The sequence below is a fragment of the Pseudorasbora parva genome, chromosome 12 (genome assembly GCF_024679245.1).
Source record: "Pseudorasbora parva isolate DD20220531a chromosome 12, ASM2467924v1, whole genome shotgun sequence".
NCBI classification, from domain to species: Eukaryota; Metazoa; Chordata; class Actinopteri; order Cypriniformes; family Gobionidae; genus Pseudorasbora; species Pseudorasbora parva.
In genome coordinates, this window is record NC_090183.1 from 27,932,294 (window position 1) to 27,956,165 (window position 23,872).

General features: G+C 36.6%; 2 protein-coding genes across 2 annotated transcripts in view; one reads left to right on the top strand and one right to left on the bottom strand.

Moving 5' to 3' along the window:
• The first annotated feature begins 9,584 nt into the window (after positions 1-9,584).
• On the top strand, positions 9,585-18,813 carry atp1b1a (ATPase Na+/K+ transporting subunit beta 1a). Its single transcript, XM_067459688.1, has 6 exons — positions 9,585-9,802; positions 13,771-13,899; positions 15,483-15,635; positions 15,919-16,103; positions 16,276-16,359; positions 17,360-18,813. Exons 1-6 carry the CDS (start codon positions 9,709-9,711, stop codon positions 17,615-17,617), a joined length of 903 nt encoding a protein of 300 aa, XP_067315789.1. The 5' UTR covers positions 9,585-9,708; the 3' UTR covers positions 17,618-18,813.
• A 2-nt stretch (positions 18,814-18,815) lies between these two features.
• Positions 18,816-23,872, bottom strand: part of nme7 (NME/NM23 family member 7) — a 51,427-nt gene continuing 46,370 nt past the window's right edge. The window contains exons 11-12 of the mRNA XM_067459680.1: positions 20,389-20,496; positions 18,816-18,905 (exon numbers count right to left, since the gene is read on the bottom strand). Of these exons, the coding sequence (XP_067315781.1) occupies positions 18,873-18,905; positions 20,389-20,496 (141 nt within the window). The 3' untranslated portion in view covers positions 18,816-18,872. The remainder of the gene's footprint in view (positions 18,906-20,388; positions 20,497-23,872) is intronic.

Sequence of the window (23,872 nt, forward strand, 5' to 3'; positions counted from 1 at the left end):
ATATTGACAGCATTTGAAACCTGTCAAATCAAATATAGGTGCAAACACTAAGGTACAACATGTGGCTGCGGAAACCATTTTGCATTAGTGAGTGTTTGTGGTTATATATGTTACATGGCGGTCTCTTAAGTGGCACGCTTTCAGGAAGAGAAAAACGTCAGTTTCCCCTCTTGTGTGCTGTATAGTCCTCACCAGCCCTTTGACCCAAATACATACCAGCATTACTTCTGCTTACCTACTGCCTATTTTTATATTGTTTTGTATATGTTTCTACTTTATATTGATCAAACGTGACAATAAAGACTTATACATTGTTAAAGATTTCAGCATTGATAAAACCCTACGCATCATATTAGAATAATTTTTGAAGGATTATGTATCACTGAATACTAAAGTATTAGCTGCACTTTTCCATCACATGAATAAATTACTTTTTAAAATATATTACAGTTATTTTAAATTGAAATATTTTTCCACAATATCACAGTTTTTACTGTATCTTTTAAAAACCTTGTGGTGAGGAAGAGACTTTTTTCAATCTAGTCAAACTCAACAGGGCTTTTTACTGACAGCGGTATTATTCACTCAACACAAAGCTGGTGCTCCATGACCAAGCTTCATACATCTTCAAATGTTAGCTATTTCTGCTACATGCCAATTTGCTCAGAGCATACCCAACAAGAAATAGCTGTCATTTCACAGTCTCAGTTAGCTAAAGACCCAATATAATCTGGCTATGAGTAACCCTCTTCTAGCCAAAATGTAGTTTTTGCCAAAATAACTTGCAAGATGTATGATGTTCCATCATGTTAGCAAAGTCAGCAGTGATAACAAGGTGTTTGGTGTTTCTGTTCATGTTCGAGATGACTATTCTGTTCTTAGGCTATGGTTAGACATCTATACATTTTACACTGACAGCACAAATCTGGTTTTAGCTTAAACGTCAGGACTGTGCTTGGACTGCTATTGGATTTTTTTTTTATGCAAAATGACTTGCTGGGTAGCTTTATCAAAACAATGCTTATTTGGTTTTCAAAATTCATCATATTACACAATGGAAATAGGTTTCAACATTTAAAATTATCCCATGTTTTTCTCACCATATTTAAGTTTATTTGACCACTTCATAGTCTTGTGTTTCTGAATACTCAACTCCTTTGCATAATACAGGAAATGACTCTAGTGTCATGTGAAATAACATCATGTCTTGAGTAGTATGTCATTAAAGAACAGTAAACTTTTGAAGTAAACTAAACGATTTAGATGTTTTTTTTGTAATGCCTAGAATATTTAATTAATCATAATTAATATTAATAATATATAAAAATCATTTAAATCTCAAGAGTTGTTCAGGTATATACAATTCACTGTAAAAAAAATAGTGTGTGTAAGTACAGTAAAAATTGTATAGAGTAAGGACTTGTTTTTCTTCTTGATCTGTTTTGACTAATAGAGCTTCACTAGTTAAAAGGCCACCATGCATTAAATCGTTCTTAAAAAAAGAAAACAAGAAAAGAAAAGCACTTGCCTGACTCCAGGGCACCCACCTCATTAGAGCAATGGATCACGGTTTCTTGGAAGAAGTGTCGAGAGCCTTTGTGAGGGCGGTGGGCATTTTACTGTAAGCTGCCTTGACAGGGGAATAATGGGAGAGAAGAGCATGATGGGTTAGAAACTAATCACGCTTAAGAAGTCTTTTAGAAGGCTCCCACCATTTCTCTTTGTCTCGCCCTCCACCTTCTTTCATTAAAACAAAAACTATTTGCACACCAAGGAGTCATCAACAACATCAAGATGCACCTTGCCACTCAAAAACCTCATAAACCAAGGCACTCACTACAGAAAACTTAGTGTGATTAATTGCTTTTTAAAGTTTGTTGTGAGGAATAAATGTCTGCTAATGACTACAATTAAATGTTCCTCGTTCAACCCACATGAAGTCAAAGGCAGCTATTTTCAGTCAAAAGCCCCGATATCCAGCTATAGTTCTTATTTTGACTTTCAGTAGTGTAGTCCTTCTCTTTTTATGGACATTAAAGATGCACCCAGTCATCCGTATTTGTTGCTCAGACCACAATGTAACCTTGGTGTAAATTATGCATAAATCAAAACAAGAAATGGTCTGGTCAACCATGATTGTTTTATTTTTGTGTGATGTGGTACATGCTGAATTTAAAATAGCACACAAATGTTTTTTCCCCCCAAGAATTCCCGTGGTAGAATACTACCAGCCGAAATGTCTGATAAAAAAAATAAAAAATTTGAGAACAGTTTAGGCAGAAGTTTAAGGCAACCAGCTGCAGAACATTTTTGAGTTTTCTCAACTTAAGGTCAATAGTTGTACAAACTTTGTTTGAGTTATCGCAACTTTTTTTAAATGTTAAATAGTTGAATAAACTTTAAAAGCTGAATTTGTCATACAAAACATAAGTTGTATTTTTACAGTGCAGAGGTTTGATAAAATGAGTAGTATTCGACTGGTCATGTGACCCCAACATGGCTGCCACCATGCAATGGCTTTTAGGGTTTCCAGTTACACCAAAAGAGTATGCTGTTGTATTTGGTGCCATACCTCAACAAGTTATACAATTTGTAAGAGCGTGTGGGAGTGATTCTTCTGAGGCAGTATATGTTCAAGACAGCATGTTTTTAGGAGACATTGACATTCTGAAACACTATTAAACATATTAGGGATATTATAACAGGTGAAACAGCTACTCATAAAAGTTTATTGTGGAACAGTGTATTTAGGAATATAAACTGGAATAAAGCTAGGTGTATTTGTGAAGCATACTACTTTTTTTGTTTTTTGATTAATTTATCAAGGTTTGTATACTCTGGCATTTTTTTGTTTCATTGTTCTTTTTTTATTTTATTTTTTATTTTTGTTGTATATGTGTATTAATATATTTTCTTTGCTGTATTTTACATTTTTTTCTGGCAATAAAACAAAAAACAAAAAACAAACAAAGATTAACTGCACAGTGTGTGTAAACCTCCAATACGTCTATAAAGTAATCATTCCATTACAATTCACAAATACATTTCTCAATCAAGTGACTGTGTCTATAGTATTAAACACAAATTTTACACAACGTTAAAATATTATTTTCAAATAAACTTTTATATTTATTATTATTTTAAATTATTATTGCCCCTGGTTCAGTAATGAACTCTTGTAATAAAGTAGCAGTGTGGCTGGGAAAGATTTTCAATATCACCTCAAGATGCAATCTAATCCTGTTTACATGAAATAAGCTCCCGAGCAGATTTAAGCTAACGGACCTGTTGCTATGACAGCAAGTCCAGGATGAGCTTCGAAGAACCAAACAATCCGAGATCAAGCCAAATCGTCAACAGTCAAATCCAGCTAACTGAGTTAGAGATGTAAGAAGAGCAGGCCCAATGTCTCCGACAAGTAAGATACTATACTCCTATATATGTTTCTTTACTCTTTTCACGATCTATATAACCCTTATCCAGTCATATTTGTAATATGTCGTTGGTTGGACTGTCGGCTCGTGCTATAGAGTTGTTCATGAGAACAGTTTGTGATTTTGTGATCGCTATGACTCTAATCTTGTTATAATTGTAATATGTCTTTAGCTGGACTGTGTGCTTGTGTACTATCGAGTTGTTCAAGAGAACGGTTTGTGTGTGTTTTTGTGATTGCTGTAACTCTAATCTGGTCATAAATGTAACATGTTCGTTATTTGGACTGTCTTGTTTTTTTGTGATAGAAGGGATGACTTTTTCATTGAATATTCGACCTGGATTAGATACACAGAGATTCTGCCATAGCCGTTGATGCCTCTGGGTTTATGTATGTGTGGGGCGGCGCTATCAAAATAGGTGTGAGACCCTTTTGGGGGTAGGGGCGTGTTTGTTTTGGTGGTTTGAAATATCAACAACGGTTACCAGATAGCACTTACCCCACCTTTAATAGAGCTGTGTAATGACGTATAAATAATGAACATCAAAAAATAGTCTGATAGACTGTTTAATATACAACATAACCAATTTGTAACCAAAGACTAGACTATGTGAAATGTGAATTAACTTTTCAATTCATAAATAATATCGATGGAGGGGGGCCCAAAAAATGCAGCCTCCCTAGTGTAGTTAATTTATTTAATCTGGCTCTGACTGTGCTAAAAGATTTGGCGGTGGTCTTTCCAATGCACTTTCATTCACTCTTCTCCATTGATTATTATGACCTTGTGACATCCTCTGTCTCACTGACCTTTAGTGAGCACATAACCACTAGGGTTCTCACATGGCACGGTGAATAGAGTGCTTTATTAAAACAGCCACCACTCAAGGGCGGAGCCTATGTGTTCTCCACCTATTGCTGGCTTGCGCCACAAAGGGGTGTGGGTTACCTTCATGTCAAGACCAATCATAGTACTTGCTCTTTTGAAAGCACAATATTGACTTTTGCTTCTCTCACATGTCACTGTGGAGCAGCCTATGAGCCTGTGAAGTTAACTGAGCCTATCTGCCATAACAGAAGATTTTTTTGTTTAAGCTCCATTAAGCTGAATTAGAAAAAAGGATTCAGCCTTAATTATGTTAGCCTTGCGTGAATTAATCTCTTCTCTGACACAAAATTGATTGATCAGATGGCGGATGATCTTTGAGAGAAAAACGACAAGATCTGCTTGAATGCTTTCCGTTTCCACTTATTTCATTATGCTCTGATGGATGAATAACTGCAAAAACTTCATAAACTGGCAACAGTGCCCTATGCATTTACAGAATCTACATGAAACAATGTATTCACATAGCAGAGGGTTAATCACATCAGCATCAACTGCAAACTCAAACATAAATGTACACAATATTTTAATATAATTAATGATAAATCAGCACATACAATAAATAGCGTGCAATTTTTTTTTTTTTTTTGGAGCAGGAGGGATATTGATTGCACAGTCAGTCTGGCCCATACTTCCCTCGGGCTGTGTCCCACACTGGGTCAGCTGTCTCTTCATCGCTTCCTAGATTGCTCATCTAATTGTGTGTGGGGAGATGAGTTCAGGCACCCCGCTGACCTGCTGGCTCCAGTAAGACCTGACAGAAACATGAGGCGAGAGAGAAGAATAAATGTACGTGATGGAAACTACATCTTAGTAGCACCTAACAGCTTCGTGCTATGCTCAGCTTGCACAACATCTAGGTTAGTTGTGTTGTTATAGCACCAGTGAAAATACTGATATACATCTGAGATCACTAGTGAAAAAGCTTTTAGATTAAATATTTTTCATTGCAAACTATTGAAGTAAAACATTTATAATATGAATTTGATATTTTTAAACTATGAACATTTTTGTTTACAGTTTTTCAAAATCCTAATTTTCTATTTATCTCCAGGTTTTAAAAGTTTTGGACCCTGTATGTTATATCAACTTATACCCTATATTTGCCGTATAAATAGTTCTAGCTAAAAGAAATTAGGCATTTGTTTTTTGAGGACTTTAGTATACAGAGAGGCTGGTACCTAGTGCATTTTAATGCACATTACTTCTCCCTAAATTACTGTCTCTATAAAGGCCATGACGGCAGGGCTGCACTCACTGTGTCCTGATGGCTGCAGATAAACACAAAGCAAAAAAAAAAAAAAAAAAAAAAGCAGATAAATAAATGCTGTTGTTATGAACTTTATATCATTAAAGAATCTTGAGGGCAAAAAATGCATCATGGAACTTTCATCTTCTAAGAAATAGTCCATAAATATGCATCCATATCCATGATAAAACTGCTCTACACAGTTATTAAAGGCCTTCTAAAGTGAATCGATTAGTTTGTGTATAAAATGATCCATATTTAAAACTTTATAAAGTAAATGATCTAACTTCCGTCAAATCGCCTTCTGTATTCAACTAATGTAAAAAGTGTAGCCCCGTGCCTCTCGCTGTTCAAAATGCTTACGCTACGTCTGATGAGCGAAACTGGTGTGCAATGTCGTCACACCTGGCGTAAGCATTTTGAACTGCGAGAATTTTTTGATGGCTATACATGCACTTTTATGGACTTCATAAATAGAGCTACAATTAACAGCCATTATAAAGCCTGGAAGACTCAGGACATTTTTAATATAACGCTGATTGTATTCGTCTGAAAGAAGAATCTCATACACACCTATTAATTGACGGTAAGTAAATCATGGGATAATTTTCATTTATGGGTGAAATATCCCTTTAAAGATTAAATTATTGTTGTGCAGAAAAAAAACACCTTGAGTCATTAGCGAATTTTTCTTTTCTTTTTTTTTACTAAAAAAGTAATGGAAAGGAGGCATTTTATATATATATATATATATATATATATATATATATATATATATATATATATATATATATATATATATATATATATATATATATATATAGTATATGGTCTAGCTTCCGTCCAATCGCCTTCTGTATTCAACTAACGTAAAAAGTATGTACATATATATATATATATATATATATATATATATATATATATATATATATATATATATATATATATAAAATTTAAAAATTTTAAAAATTTCAATTTTTAAAGTTAGACATTAAACTTCTTAGTATTCCTCAATCAATTAATTACAAACAAGAATATATATATATATATATATATATATATATATATATATATATATATATATATATATATATATATATATATATATATATATATATATATATTCTTGTATATATATATACAAGGAGGAGGGTATACAGTATACTATAGTGAATGACATCCTGGGTCACTAAAGACTCAAGGTATGCATTAAGTGTTAAAATATTTAAAAAAGTTATTAGGTAGCTAAATACCTGCCAAGATTGTGATGAAGAGGTTAACCCTCCTTACATTAAGAAATCACTGAGAACTGCGTAAAACTGCGTTTTACCCTGGACAAAGCTATTTTTCAGTGGCCTAAACACTACAGATGTGTAACTCTGTTTACACCGAGAGGATAAATGTGATCATTTTATTATTTTTAGTCATTAAAATGTTCCACCGTCCAGCCAAAGGGTGCATTCCAGAGCGAAGGCTCTATGTAAATATGACACACAGATGGGATGAGACGTCTACTGCTCCACCAAAATTATGATGCAATGTTTTACCCAAAGGAATCTTTCAAAGTACATGTAAAAAGCATGCTTAATTACAAAGTTTTGGAGTGTGATTGTTATTAACTTGGAAAACCAATTATGCATTATAAGCATAAATAAATACCTCTCTCATTTCATTTAGCAACATCGCAATGTTCTGTCATCCTCTCTTTTGTCATAGCTCTTACATCTACACTGAATTTTGACACTGCTGTCACTGCAGCGCACATCGCTGTCAGCTGAGGTTGAGAGATATCCATCCCAGGCACATTAGAGGCCAGGGGAAAAACTCTTATCACCATCCATACCCTCTACTGGCAATGTGAGCCTGTGTCATTACTAAGATAAACACAGAAGAGGCCACAAATTTCATGCTTTTTAAAACGTCTCGAGCTCCAGGCAGTCTTTAAAACTATCAGGCTAGATATATTTAATTGGATCAGAACTGTATTCCACACAAATCAAGAAAACACTGCTGATAGTCTACTCGACGATGCACTGGCTGAGAGGGAAAAGGCACCAAAAAAAGCCACCACTAAGAATAGTTCAGGCATCAAAGGGCTCAACACACTATCTGCACCTAGCAAAGACAAGAGTTGTTTTGAAGTTGAAAGTAATGGCAGAGTTTACTTAGTGTCAAAGGCAGGGGGGACAGACGAATGTGTTCAAGAAGATGCCCTCTTTCCGTGCCGCTGCACAGGTATGACATTGTTGATGAACTGGGATCTGGCAGTTCATGCGCATGCCACATTCAATCAGCGACCTATACTGGAATGCAGCACCTCCCAGAGGACTTGCCAATAGCCTGATCTATGTAAATACTAAACCATTGCCTCCTCTTCAACAGGGCTTTAGAAAAGTGTAGAAGTTTGTCACGTAAATGATCTTCTCATTTAAAAACCTTTGCATAGTTTACTCATGTCATTTCAAACTTTGCATTGAGAAATATGCTTTTTTCTGCAGAACACAAAAAAGATAATGTCTGTTGTTTCAGACCCCATTGACTTTCATTGACTTTTCAATTGTTTTGTAATTACACTTATACACTGTAGACCATCCTTTACCTCTTAACCCACCCTTAAACCTACTTATACCAATAAACCTGCCCCAGTATCCCACAATAGCAGCTAAATAGTTTTGCAGTATCAACACAATAAGAACATTATACTTATTTTTTTTTTAAAGGCGTTTATATGATTTGTTTTAGATCATTTACAACATTTACCATTATAATAGATTCATTGATAATGTATTCGTTCTTTTTTTCAATGAAGGCTTCAAACGATGAGATATATGGCAGTGAGATGAATTATTTCATGGTCTAGTAGTGGAAGCACCTGTGTGCACATGTTTGAAGCTCCACACCCACAACAACAATACATGCACTGATTTGCTGATCATTTATTAAGAGATGTAGCAGTTTAGCACTGTTTTAACATTACATTCTTGTATCACTCAAGTGTCAAACCCATTCCTATTAACGTTAAAATAATTAAATGTAACTAATGTTTGGCTCTTTGGGGTCAATCAGACCCCCAAACTCAAAGAAAGAACCAATAATCCCAGTGTGCAGGAACTGATACCTGCACTTGTTAGAACTTGAGCATGGTTTATAAGAAAGAAAGAAAGAAAGAAAGAAATATCATACTGAGAGACTGAAACTCTATGGCTCAGTGCATGTGTACAGGCCCAGTGTAGGTGGGTTTACCTCTGCTTCTGCTTCCTCCCACAAATGACCTTGAATGAAGTGCAGAACAAAAATTGAGTATTCCACAACAGGTCACTGGAAAAATGTTTCCTCCCCTTAACAACAGACACACACACATTTAAACTCTGTAAGAAGACCTGCAAAGAGAACAGAAATGTGCTTTGTATCATAGCGCCATCTGTACTTTCATAAATGCCACTTTAAATTAAATTTATATGATTCAAAAATATATATTTTTTTATTTGAGCACTTAAATCGTTTTCTAATCAGTTGATCTTACAGCAACAGTCTACCGCCTTTAAAAAGTATCTGCAATGGTACAGTGATGGTATCAGATGCCAGTACCATATGGTATTCTGATATGAAATAATGTATCATGGTGTTTATATGGTACTAAGCTACTACAAGAATAACATGGTAGCCTACCACAATTAAACATAAAACCCTACTAGCCTACTATAAAAGGCCTACATGTCTAAAAAAAAAAGCGCAGTGATACTTTCTTCTCGGTCAAAATATACCGGTGAGTTTACGTATGACATTAATTTATGGGATCAAGATAGGAGATAATCTATATTTTATACCAGTTTTGAGTTTTAAAGAAATAGCACTGACTGAACTGCTCAAAGCGAGCATAAATTCCACCCCCGTTTACGAGTTGTTACGCAAAAGCAAGGCGGCTTGTGATTGGTTGGAATCTGCCCTCCCTCTTTTGAAGGTAACTTATTAAAAGAGCCGATGGGCGGGGTCTAGCCTCGACTATATATTGAGTTGGTACAACCAAAGGTACCGGGTACGACTTTGTCCTTTTTTACAACATTAAGGAAGGGGACAACATCGCTGTAAAGTCCTCAAGGCCCGCTTAAACACCACCAAAAAGGGAACTAAATACCGAAAATGTCTTCAAATAAAGATGCTGCGGGTGGATGGAAGAGCTTTATCTGGAATTCTGACAAGAATGAATTTTTAGGACGCACAGGCTGCAGTTGGTGTAAGTGTTCTCAAGATTGTTTTATCAGCGCCTTTTCTCTTGGATTAAACTACGTGTTCTCCTTGAATAATATTGATGCGTACCGACGTTAGAGGAGAATCGACTAACTTACAGCGTGTTTCCTGACTTTGGAAAAGCTCAACACCTGTTTGATCTGACTGCGTCGTGACTTTCGTTTTCAAAGGGGAAAAAACGCCTCGCGATGGCGCCTCTCAGTTATAATTAGATTATCATATTAGATATATTCGTAAATATTAAGCAGATAGATACACAGTGTTGTAATGCATAGTGTGCCGAAAGTATCGAGTTATAGTCATGTAATAGAAGGACTATTATAGGCGTCATGAGCCACAAGGTGGTAAAATGGCATTGACTGAATGGAAAAAGGATGGGAACAGTGCTAAACTCCATAACATGTTTTCATATTTGATAAATTGTTTAATTAAATGCTAACGTTCCTTGGGGGTGTTTGAAAAAAAAGAAGAAGGTTATTTTGAAGGTCGTTATACGGATGCTATTACTGTTTAGGAAAGATGTTAGTCGTCTAACTGTTACATCTGAAATGTCAGCATAGCTGTCGTTGAAGGACAATTTTTACAGTGAAAAGTGTTCTATTTTCCAACCACTAAAATGGCAATTTTAAGTTTGACCGTAGCTTTGCAAGCAACAGAATGGTTTCAAAGTTACGACGTGCAGTGATCAGTTAATTTGACTTGCAACTACTAAGAAAATCAGGTTCAAACACAAACAAATCAAGTATGCTAGAAATTATCATGGCATGAATGGAAACACCATTTTTACAGTGAAAAAGTGTCATCTTTGATCGTGTTTGTGCTGGTGACTAAGTATATTTTCGTCAAGGTGACTCAAAAGTAATTTGGCCTGTCTATGGCCTACAGTTAGTAATAATGTAATAATAATGTATTATTTAGAACTAGTTCCTCTTCCTGCTTTCTTTGTCAATATACATCAGCTGAGTTTTTCCATTTTAATATACGTTAGGCATTTAAAGAGGGAGACTATCTTTATATCTTTAGGGAGACAGTTTTATCAGTTGTTAACATTTGTGTTTATCTCTGCCCTCCTGATAGATTGACTTCTGTGTACATTTGCTGCACTTGCAATGCTTGTTATAAAAAATGTACATTACCCAGGAAACGATAAGTTGTTTAAAACAGCGAGCAGTGAAACGGATGGAAAGACCATGAAACAGGTTTGAGTTGAGTCTGACACATGTGGGAGTCAGTCACATGTAGCTTAGCCAGCTAGGCGCTCTCTCGTGCTTTACGTTTTAAAATGAATAAACGTCTGCGACAAGTTTCGTGTTATCGTAGACTTTAAATTGAATATTTGCATTGTGTTTGTTTTAATAAATGTGGCAAACGCTATCCAATCCGTACGAGTTGCGAGAGTAAGGGAGATGCTAGCGGCAGAGGAAGCATTCATTGACGCACACGATTTCATTAGAGCTTGTATTATTCATTTAAAGAGGAGTTTTTGACTTTATTGTACTGATTTAACATCTTTCAGTCTCTTTTGACGTCGCTGATAATTGTTTTTTGGAAAGTTTTATTTTATTATATTACCCAGGCTACTGCCCGCTAAAATACTGCAACTGAAGACTATACATTTTAAAAAGCATTGTTACATGATTATTGGTTTTAATGACGCTTTAGGGAAGCCAAATGTGATTAAAGGAAATTGTATCTAACTGCCAATAGATGCATTGAGTTTACTGTTGGCATGAGATTTCTTACTTATAAACTTTGTGAATGTGGGTTTAATAAGGTTTTAAAACATCGTAGAAGTTTAAAAACAGACATCCTCTTATTTATATCCCCAGGGACAAGCTTCTTTCTCTGCCCACACCGAGAGTATGACGCGTTAAACTTGTGGGACTGTATTCAAACTTGAATGTGTTTCCTGTAGATTCAAGAGGCGGCAAAGGTTTAGTGCCAGGGCTGAATGAAAGGAAGTATAACCCCATCATCCACACACACACACACACACACAAACCGACCCTTGTGTTCGGTGGCGACTGGTTTGAAGTGGTTGTTTTGGGGGTGGGATTCATTCTTTCAATGAATCCTACAGACTGCACAGTATCTGACAGACAGGAATGTTATTCTGCAGGTTGCATTCTGTTGTTACGTCACACAGGCACATGTGAGCTCTGTTGTCACATTTACTGCACACAGGGAAGTTTGGGTTGTTTCATTATTACTGGCAACTTTGCATAAAATGGCAGGGCTCAGCAGGCAGCCGGCTTCCTTAGTCTGGAAAATTAGAAAGGCCTTAGACCCACATTTTTGGCATGTTTGTGTTGGTAAACTTGGCCTTGTATATTTCTGTAAATAAATATTTTTTTATGATCAGTAAAACTGAATTAAAGACTCAATCCAAGCTAATATATATATATATATATATATATATATATATATATATATATATATATATATAAGAATTGTCAGTAATGACATTTTATGTAATAAAATCATTTTTAATGGGCTTTTAATGAGTCACTTACCTCAGAAGATAGCTGAATGAGGTTTTGTTTCTTTTTATTCACAGTAGTTTAGAAACTGTTTAGTATAGAAGCTTGTTTCCAACACAGAATAAAAAAAAAAAAAAGATAATTTTTATCTCTTTTTTCAGGCAGTTGTGAGTTTATATCTTGCACTTCCTACTTTTTCTCACTATTGTGAGTTTATATATCGCAATTCTGAAATTGCGCGTTATAAAGTTGCAACCGGAGATATTTACTCGCAAAAAAATGCAGTATTGTAGAATATAACTTGCAATAGAATTGTGACATAAACTCAAAATTCTGACTTTTTTTCTTGCAATTGCAAGTTTATATCTTGTGATTCTGACTTTCCCCTCAGAATTGTAAGATATAAACTCACAATTGTGAGCTATAAAGTTCTAAATGTATAACTCACAGTTGTTAGTTTATATCTTACAATTCTGAGGAAAAAGTCAGAAGGAAGAGGAAAGTCAGAAGAGGCAACATAATGTTGCTCGGCCCAGATCTGGCCCACATCTGGTATGTGTGGAATCCAGATGTGGGCCGGATCTGGGCCAATGTTGTTGTTTGGGGTGGATTATTGTAATTGCTTAATTGGATGGAGGCAGATCTGAATATGAGCTTGCGGTGGATTATGCAGTGGAAGACTGAGTTATGGCATTTTGATTACATGGACAAAACTAGGGGTGCAAAGATACGTGCTAAAGATAAGCATGTCAAAATGGTAAAGTTACGTTCATCCAGAAATTTAAATTTTGTATTTACTCACACTCGTGTTGTTTTCGCACATCATGAAAGTATTTGAATGTCCGTGTTTACTACAGTATACGCATCGCTGTAAATCTGTTCATCATTAAAAGCCATCATGTCACTTCAGAAGACTTGGATTTAGATAAGACTATTACACTTTTGGATCTTTGAAGTTTTAGAGGAATGGACTTTAAACGGAGGGACAGCAATCTCTCAGGTTTCATAAATATCTTCATTTGTGTTTGAAAGTTAAATGAAAATCTTATAGGCTTGAAACGACATGAGGGCGAAAAAATACACGACTGAATTGACATTATTGGGTGAATTGTTCCTTATAAATACAATAAGTTGAGCCTTGGATAAAACAAACTATAGTGAATCATATTGTCGCTTTTTTATTTTGCAATATCTCAATATAATGTCTATCGTTACACCCTTATTCAAAACTAAGTTTGAAAAAAAAAATATTGTTCATTGATGACTGTCATTCACAAAAAGATCTATAACATTTATTAGGATGTAAAAGATGTGGTGAATTCTTATGTTATGTTCATTTTATCCCGCTTTTTAAAACAAGACTGAATGTGGATACATCTGAAATATTTGAGACAGGTTTACATTTAGTTGTCTTTGTAAAAATGGAATGCTCTAAAACATCCCATTGATTTAATGCTATATATTTTTTTTACAGTCAAAATCTTCTCCTTCTACGTCATCTTCTATGGCTGCTTGGCTGGAATTTTCATTGGCACCATCCAGGCCATGCTCCTGACTCTCAGCAACTACAAGCCCACATACCAGGACAGGGTTGCACCCCCAGGTAACAAACAAGATTGGCTGATGTTGAAGATGTTACATGCCCAAAAGTGCTCAGAGGTTGGGTCCTACTTGTACGCAAGTAAAAGCTCTGAGTGAATCACCAAACTGAAGAGATACAGAATGAACTAAATGTACTTAAACGCCAGTGGTTGTTTTGACTGGCACGATTTTTGATAAGTACAATATGTGACAGTGTTGTTGTGTAGTTGATGATTTTGACTAACATAGAAGAGATCACTATGGAAAGATGTTTTTACAGTTGTGTTGAAAATCTTAACAGTGTAGTTTAAAGTTAAATACCTGAATCTTTTGAATCCCTTAATTTTGTCACCTGGTTGAAAAGATTTTCAAGAGGCCTTGCCGACACAACAGTTTTAAAAGTAATTGAGCCAGCAGAAACATTACATGTTATTATTTGCCATTTATATGGAAAAATGGAAAGAACCAATTGTTTTTGGGACTTTACACACACGCAATCTGTTCCATAACGCTGGAAGTTAATTTTGTTTCTGTAAACCCTGACATTTCGCCAGCTCTAAAGGTCTGCCTGACCTCGGAGAGAGTGGGTGGAGGTGGTAGGAGTGTGAGGGAGTAGAAGGAGAGACACACACAGAAAGCCATTTTGACCTTCACACTCCCGGTCAGACTGACGAGGCTTCCCGTTTGGGTTCTGACAGCATTGTTTCTCATCCACACACTCTGTATGTCTTATAGTATTTCAGTTAAGGTTTTGCAATTGAACTTAGGGGGGGAAAAATGGGGAAAAGAAACAGTGGAGGGCATTGTATACTGCAGTTTCCATAATCCCTGCTAGGTTGGCCGTTGCTCCACTGCCAGCCATTTGCCACACCAGTCATGCCAGTGAATGTTTGCATAGTGCACACTCCCGCCTTGGCATTACATTTAGCTGTATTCGTGAAGGCCCTGAACATAAACGTCTCTGCCAAAAAGAGCCTTTTCCCCTTTAAGAGAGGCGGCCCTTGAACACAGAAGTCTAAAAAGAAACAACACGAGTAGGAATGAAGTGGAGATCACCATGGTGTGCAGCTATTTGCTGCAAAGAAGGCCGGACATAGAACTGACATGCTGCCTGCGTTCAAGTCCCGCCTCCCTCTTAAGGGGAAAAAGTTTCCATTGTGTGACAGGAGCACGTGAAGTTGTGAAGAGGAGGAGGGGGAAGGGTGGGAGACTTTCGCAAGCTCTAACTGGAGTCTTAAAAGTGAATCAAACAATGTCTATGTAACTGTCTCATGTTCAATAAGCAAGATGCTCCTTTTTAACTAGATACAGCACATTCATGGAAGGTCATTACCAGGCTGTTGAAACAAAAATTGGCATTACAGACAATATAAGGTTTCCGTTCGCTTGTTCTCCTCTGCTGGCTCCGCTCACGCCACGCCCCGTTGTGGCCTTACGTTCGTGGTGGAAAATTACTGCCAAGCTGGGAATCTGAATAGCAAACTTCCATGACAATGAATGGACCAGGCATTCGCTGCTCTTATAGCTGGAGGGAAAAATCACTCGTCTAAATGTTTACAACACCAGTTGCTCAGGCCACATTTAACCTCTCCACTTTATTTACAGGCTTATCACACTCCCCACGCCCGGATAAAGCAGAGCTCAGCTTTACTTCAGACAAAAGTAGTTACTCTGCATATGTGGAAAATATTGAAAAACTTCTAGAAAAATACAACGGAGACAAACAGTTGGATGACAGCCAGTTTGAAAACTGTGAAGGTATGATAGGTTTTATGATAATCTTTAAGCTATATACATCTTAACATCTATATAACCAAGCTTTTAGGTCAGCTTAAAAGAGCTCAGTTCTGGAAGCGATCTCCTACTCTCCAGCTCTGTCATATGATATTCATTTACAAGTGAAAAGTTCGCTGCTTAGGTAGACAATTGAGGCTTTATTTGACCCATGTTGCTGTCCTGCATGCCGGTGCACTGTTGTAGTAATGCCAAGCGAATACATTTGTATTAGTCGCTAATAAGCCTTAATGTGTTTCATGTTCAGACAAATTCGGAGACTATATTGATCGGGGAGAACTGGAGAGCAATTACGGTGTGAGGAAGGCCTGCCGCTTCAATAGAGAATGGCTGAAGGACTGCTCAGGCACAAAGGACCCATCATATGGCTTCAGCGAAGGCAAGCCCTGCATCATCGTTAAACTCAATAGGATTGTGAACTTCAGGCCACGGGTGAGTTATTTGAGATTACAAAAAGCTTTTTATTTTGTTAAGATTGTTATCAAATATAAATATATATATATATATATATATATATATATATATATATAGAACAAGGGCTTTGTTAGTCTGAAGCAACATTTATATTATATTTCCCTTAATCACTGGCAATCTTTCTCCTCAGCCTCCAGCTTCAAATAACAGTCTCCCTGAGGCAGCCCGTCCTAACTTTCAGCAAAATCTGATCCCAATCCACTGCTCAAGCAAGGTAAGAAATACTTAGAAGGCATTTTGCTAAAATAGCATTTTCGATACACAAAATACTAGTAACATATTGCTTGAGTCTGATTTGAGATATTTTTTTGCGCATGCCAATTTATTTTTACATTTAGATTACCTTTCCCAACATCTAACACATACCGTATTTTCCGGACTATAAGTCGCTCCAGAGTCGCGTCAAAAAATGTGTCATTAAGAGGGAAAAAAAACCATATATAAGTTGCACTGGACTATAAGTCGCATTATACTAGACTATAACGCTAGCTTCACACTGCGCGTCTAGCAGGCTTTGGCAGGGCAGAATCAGTGCGGAGAGCGGGAGAAAAAAAGTGTGACTTATAGTCTGGAAAATACGTTACATGTATAATATCGGCTATAGCATAATTATTACAATCATGGGCCAGAATTGCATTATCAGTGCATCCCTACTATTTTGCTAGTTGGTGTTAAAGGGATAGTAGTGTCTGATAGTTCTGTTACCATTTACTCACCCTACAAGTCATTCCAAACCTGTATGAATTTCTTTCTTCTGCTGAACGCAAAAGAAGACATTTTGAAAAATGTCAGGAACTAAATATTTGATGGGCCCTATTGACTTCCATTGATTTTTTTTTTCTTCAAAATGTTTATTCTTTTGTGTTTAGCAGAAGAAAGACATTCATACAGGTTTGAAGGTCAGGTAAATGACAGAAATATAAAGTTTTGATAATCATTCCAATTCTCCGAGAAAAGAGAAGTCCACGCTACAATTATAACGATAATAACTACATTGCCAGCCAATCAGAATCCAGAGTCTAAAAGGCTTGCACATTTAAAGCAGCGGACAACATAACTTTGCACGCTTACAATAAAGAGAAAGTTATTGTCTGTTGGTGAGGGAGCTAACTATTATCCTTATCGTTATGGTTCTTGGTGTGAACGGGCCTTTAGCAAAGAAATGTGCACTGTGCTCAAGTGAATTATCTAACACTAGTTATGCTTGTCAACAGAGAGAAGAGGAAGCAGATAAGCTCGGACCGATCGATTACTTCGGGGTGGGTACTGGTTTCCCCCTCCAGTATTATCCTTACTACGGCAAGCTGCTACAGCCCCAGTACCTCCAGCCTCTGGTGGCCATCAAGTTCCACAACATCACGAAGGATATGGACATGCGCATAGAGTGTAAAGTATATGGAGAGAACATCGGTTACAGCGAGAAGGACCGTTCTCAGGGACGTTTTGACATCAAAGTCAACATCAAGTCATGACCTTAGCTATGAAAATAGCACTTTTATTCTGCCCATTACAAAACACAGTAAATTAGACAAATAAACAAAGACGAGCACAAATTCAATTGGAAAAAGCAACAACGACAACTAGTCTTGAACAAACTTTCATAACATACGGGACCTACACTTAATCTGTACGCTTTACACTAGCTTTCTCTGCATGTCTAGGGTTAGAATGTAAATTACAGGAAGAGTAGCAATAGCAAAGTATTTATTCTACTGTAAATGAGAATATTCCGTGAGCCATGGGACGTTCATTTATTACTGTAAATTATAATTCCACTACTGATGTAGCGAGCAGTGTTTCTGTCCCCTGAGTATTTCTGCCTAGTGTGGTCTCTTTATATTTTATGGAGTGTGTAGTGCAGTAGTCGCATACAATGGTCCTTTCCAAGCCATGTTGTAATTTCTGTTGTCTTATGTGAGAAAGACTTAGCGGTCCAAGGTGTGTGTGTGTGTGTGTGTGTGTGTGAGAGAGAGAGAGTTTGAGTGTGAATGTGCGTATTCGTCTACTTAAAAACTGAAAATACTGGCATGGTACGCTCTGAACTCCCCAGGTCTGTGTGTGTGTGTAAGTGACTGCACTCCGTTCAAATCTTTTTTTCCCTTTACTTTAATTATTTTTTTTGCTTTTCATTGATTGTGGGGAATGTTTTTACATCACCTTTTGACTTTTTATTTGATCTTTCTTCGATTTGGGAAATTGGGGCTAATGAAAATTCTGTGTAAGGCTTTTATTTTTCTTTACTATTAAGTGTAGAACTGTGTGTCTAGTGTGAAGGACTGAATTGGCCAGTGGTGACCATGGCAACTCAGTGCTTTTAATAATTTTTTTTGTTTTGTTCTGGAGACATCACATGATGTGGTGTTACTTTCTAATGAATGTTTTTGCCATTTTCATGGTGGAAGAATTTTATATTTATGCAGTTGTACAATTTTTTTTTCAGCAGGAGAAAGTGTAATGTATGAATCCAAAAACCAAAGTCACTGGTCAAAGGTTAGAAACCTATCAGATGCAAAGCAGTACCCCATGTAATAGGATATTTTGTTTGTGTTTTAAAGTTCTTAAAAGTCATTGTTGGACATCAGAACACTTTTCAAGAGTATCATTTGCTCTTGTAATGTTATTTAAATCTGGGTAAGACCTAAGAAGAAATAAATGGACAGACAACTGAGGCATTGTTAAAGTGGTCTTTATTTAAATAACAGCTGGACGGATTCTCTCAGTGTTGCTTCATCCATCTAAAATTTTAAAGAAATACTGGACCTGCAAAACAGAAATTCACACAATTCAGTCCAATGTGTGACAGTGCTAATTTGCGAGAGTGGAAAGTTCTGCACATGATTTTCTGATGACGCGCAATTTAAAGAACATAGTGTGTCTATGGATCACATAATGGATCGCATTTCTAAAATGACCAACACAATCTACCAAGAGCAGCTCAATTTGGCATCTGGTTTAAGAAGTAATATAATAATGGCTCAAATACCAGGAAATTGACGAGTGCAAACCTTAGTAAATCACCAAATCGATCGCTGACTTTTTAACTTTGGTAAATCCTGAAAGTAGTTTTCTGACATCCAAAGAGGGTTTGCTCTGGCACAAGCTGTTAATAAATGTGCCCCTAAGTAGCCTACCCTACACTCTTAAAATGAAAGGTTCCAAAAGGAGGTTTTTATAGAAATGCCATAGAAGAACTATTTGTGGCTCCCCAAAGAACCTTTCAGAGAACCGCTCTTAGCATTTTTTTTTCTTAGTGGGAAGAACATTTTTAAAATTTAAAGAACCTTTTGTAGATATGGAAAGGGTCCATTGATGTTTATGGAACCATAGATGCTATTTTTAAGTACAGTGTATGCGTGTGAATTTTAGGTAGCACTTTATTTTTACAGTCCTGTTCTGCATATGCATACGATTTATTTATTATAACAATAACTGGGTTATAACTAGGTACTAACCGTAACCCATGTAGCTACCTTATATTACCAGTACTTTCTTGGATACGCACTGTAAAATATAGTTTACTCAAATTTTACAAGTTAATTTTGCCGTCCAACATGGGAGTCTGATAGCCCCACTGCTACGTAATGAAAGCTTCGACAGTAGAGTGCACGAAGTGTCCAACATTCAACAGGCATTGAATAGTGGATAAGTACATGAATTTGGACACGCCTAAATAGAATATTTAATAAATTATAAAGACCATCATTAATCTGTGACACACTTTTAGCACTTCATCAGGCCTTAGCATCAGCTCGCCAGCTTGTTTTACTTTCAAACAATTGACTTTCCCTGAATTGTGCCTGTTACGGCAGCCGGCGTCTGTGCTGGGCCTCTGTGAGGCCTGAGCTCTTGGAATGTCATGGCTGAGTCGGTCAGCAGGCAAATGATTAACAAGGGGCCATTTGTGCTAGAGGCTGGACAGATCAGGAGTTGTGCACAACAATGACGTCCACCGGGCCATACCCACTCCCTGGCATAACAAAGCTTTTTTTTCCTTCTATCAAACCGACTCTATCCGCCTGCCTTCGTTTCCTGTGAGACACGCTGTACTGTAGGTCTGCCTCGGCCCACTGCGGACAGTCATGAGACCTGGATGCCATTTTGTTCTGGGCTTCATAAGCATTTGTGGGATCCAGAAATATTTTCAACAGCGAACAAACATCCTCAAAATGACTAAAACGAGACAAAACGTGACTGTGTGGCTCTTGCGTAACATTGGGTTTGAATGAGATTTGCATGAGCTCACCTCCAGAATCCCGTCCTCTGGTAGGTCTGTGCAGTGTACACCATTCTGCACTTTATTTTTGCCGTAGAGCGCCCGTAAAGTGACGGGCCGAAGGTGGCGTGCTATTTCCTGTGTGGAAACAAAACATATAATGTGACAACAGCTCTGTGATGGGTTAGTTAGAGCAATGGAGCAGGACTTGAACAGTGTTTCCTTTGTAGAGCAATTGGATAAGAGCACAGGTGACGATGTGTTGTGATGGTTACTCATGCCAACACTGCTGTGAGATCACATTACATCACATTCTATCCAGAGCATCAGGTTACTCACACGTGCTTGTTCACGTACCTCATACAGATTACTGCAAACATCAGCTTCACTTCAGAGGCACACAAAATGAACTTTCAACTTTTAAATTTTTAAAAGGATAGCAACATTTTTGCTATTGATATATTGGTACCATATTTTCACATTTAGATTATCGTTACCCTGTACATTTACATTATATTTGCAGTCTTCTAACGCTCACTTGAAGATGGTATGAAATCAAAACGGACCATTCTTTTTTTATGGAATATTACTGTATTTATTATAAACATTTTTTTTTTTAAATTCATGTACCCATATAATCAGTTTAATCAAAATAACTTCCCCTCCCTCTTGGAGTGACATCTCTTCTCTGATGATGTGTTTACTGGCACGAGGGCGGGAAAACCTGTCACTCGCATGACATCACAGCAATAGCAAACTACGACGATCCAATTAATTCCCAATAGACAAAATCAAGTTCGAAAAGCCTTTTAACTTAGACTGGGTAAACCCAGCCTGATCTGCCGGTGATATGATTTCATCCTGCAGCTCAGTCTGAAAACCTGTACATTCATTTATCCTGCTATTGCATTTGTGGGAACCAATCACAGACTGGCTTATCCACCTGGCGCACTATTGCAGGGTTTAGCATAATGACGGCTAGAGAAACGATGGGTCGTTGCCTGCTGATCACGCCTCTTGTGGTCTGATTGGTTGAAGGACTATCCAATTTCGTACGGAGTCATTTGAACTATGCGCGTTAATCACGCCTCTTGTGCAGTAGAAAATACACAGCAGACTCCCCAGACCAATGTTCAATCTTAAAAGATTGAGCTTAGTCTGGTGATAGCCAGACAACTTTTAACTTGTATATACGTCACAATAAGGAAGGAAAGACTATCACGACTTCCGATTCAAGCTGACTCTAATCTTTAATAATTTAATAACGCTGTTAAATGCCATCTTTAGCAAATCTCTAAATAAATATCCATTTTTGTACTGTACATTATAAGGTTGTGATGGATTACTTCACTTGTAACACTCGATACAAGAATGATTGATTTTAGTTTTTAGTGTTTTTATTTTATTTATATAGACAAATTATTTTTTAAAGATGTTTTTTGTCTATTTAACAGTTATCACTGTCACAGAAAATGGAATTTTATCAACCACTAAAATGTACATGTTAGTATCTTAGAGTTCTATTATGTACTTGTACTATTTACACATAATAAGTACTACTACAAACCTTTAAGGGCTAAATAAGTTATGATTTTTGTCTCTCTTTTTTTTTGAGCCATGATAAAAAAACTATTATAGGTGTTTATCAGTGTTGGACAGAATTGAAATACCAATTGTGACATTATTTGTGTGAAACCCAACCAGCCTTTATTTTCACTGATCAAGCTCATCTCAACCTGACATTAACACCAGGCTGGCAAAGAACAGGCTGCTCATCATTTCTACGAATGCTGTCAGCTAGCAAAAAACAGCCAAATGGTAGCAGAGGAATACAAGTGATACAAAAGTCCCACAGTTAAGGCTAAAAGACCAACAAAACGGGACTAATGTATTTGAGTGTAACAGTATGAGTGATTAAAAAAAATATTTGATCACCTTTACAAAGGTGTACAAATGTTAAACAAATACTCCTCCCCTGCCATTACAGCGTGACAGAAGTTCAAGCGGTCTTGGCTGAGTTTACTTTGAGTTTATATTTCACTGCCCTTTCAGCAGAATGTTGGACTAATACCAGGTCTTGACTTTAATTCGTGCTCACATGTGCTTCTCATTCAGAGCTCAGCTGGCCAACTGGCTAAGGCTAAAATGGAACGTGATGAAATGAAATATTCCTGAGGACACAAGCCCCGGCGGCTCTACTGTCCTCTGCTAATCTCTACCAGTAGGAAATCTAACTCCCAATCTCTCCCCGTGGGGGGATGGGTTATCTAAATGTAAATAAATTTGGTTTCCTTAGCCACACCCATCTTGTCACCTCCATTTTGATCTCTGGATTTCCATTTTAGTGGCCTGGAACCTACTGAAGACCACACAGTTTAAACAAAGAGGGACTATTAAGCGACCACACATCGCCATGAGAGAAAGTCTAAGGCTAAATGAGTGTTTTGGTTCAAATACAGCACTGTAACATATGATTTTCTTTCTTAAGCTTTGGCATATTTAGAGACTTGCTGGTTAGTTATTATCTTTATCTTGTTGACATTGAAAAAGCACATGAAGGCAATCCTTTCTTTAGTTTTTTCTATAATATCATGATTAATTTAAAACACGAGAGATTTAATATTATGGTTAGTATATAGACATTAGCAAGCTTCACTCGTTTCTTAGTAACAAGTCGGTTCAAATGTATAGTGACGATACTAGACTCTGAGTCACATCCTCATTTGATTAGGCACAGATGACTAACTAAAAAAAATTGCCACGCAAAAATGAATAGTTTAAAAATGTAAAAACACAAATGCTATATTCAGTGGTGATATAACACCAAGAACGCCATTATAAAAGTACCATGGTAATACTCACAAAACCGTATACCATGTTACATGAAAAGTTTATCATTCAACACTATGGTAAACGTCAAAGTACCATGGTATTACCATCTGACAGTTTTCCACACATACTTTTTGAAAGAGGGATACACTACATTTAACAGTTTGTGGACGGTACGATTTTTTTCATTCATAAGTGTCAAATATGAATGAAATTATGGCGATGCTGATTTTTTTAGCAGCCATTACTCCAGTCTTCAGTGTCACGTGATCCTTTTTTAATATGCTGATTTGGTTCTCAAAACATTTTTTATTATCAATCAATATTGAAAACAGTGCTAAATTTTTTGTTGAATAAAACGCTCAAAAGAACAGCATTTATTTGAAATGGAAATCTTTAGTAACATGACAGTCACATTGATTTAATGTATCCTTGCTGAATAAAAATATGAATTTCTCGGCCCCAAACTTTGAATGATATTGTATATTTCATCAGAACGTTTATCTTAACTGAGCTTAATCAGTCAAGCTAAAGTGTTTACTTTGCTTTAAATAGACAAATTATAAAATCTAACTGGAATTTCACATTTAAAGTTAAATGCACTTATTTATCAAACACAGATATTTTCATAGTGAAGTTTTTTTTTTTTTTTTTTTTTTTTAAATCGCTGAGATAATTCCTGGCA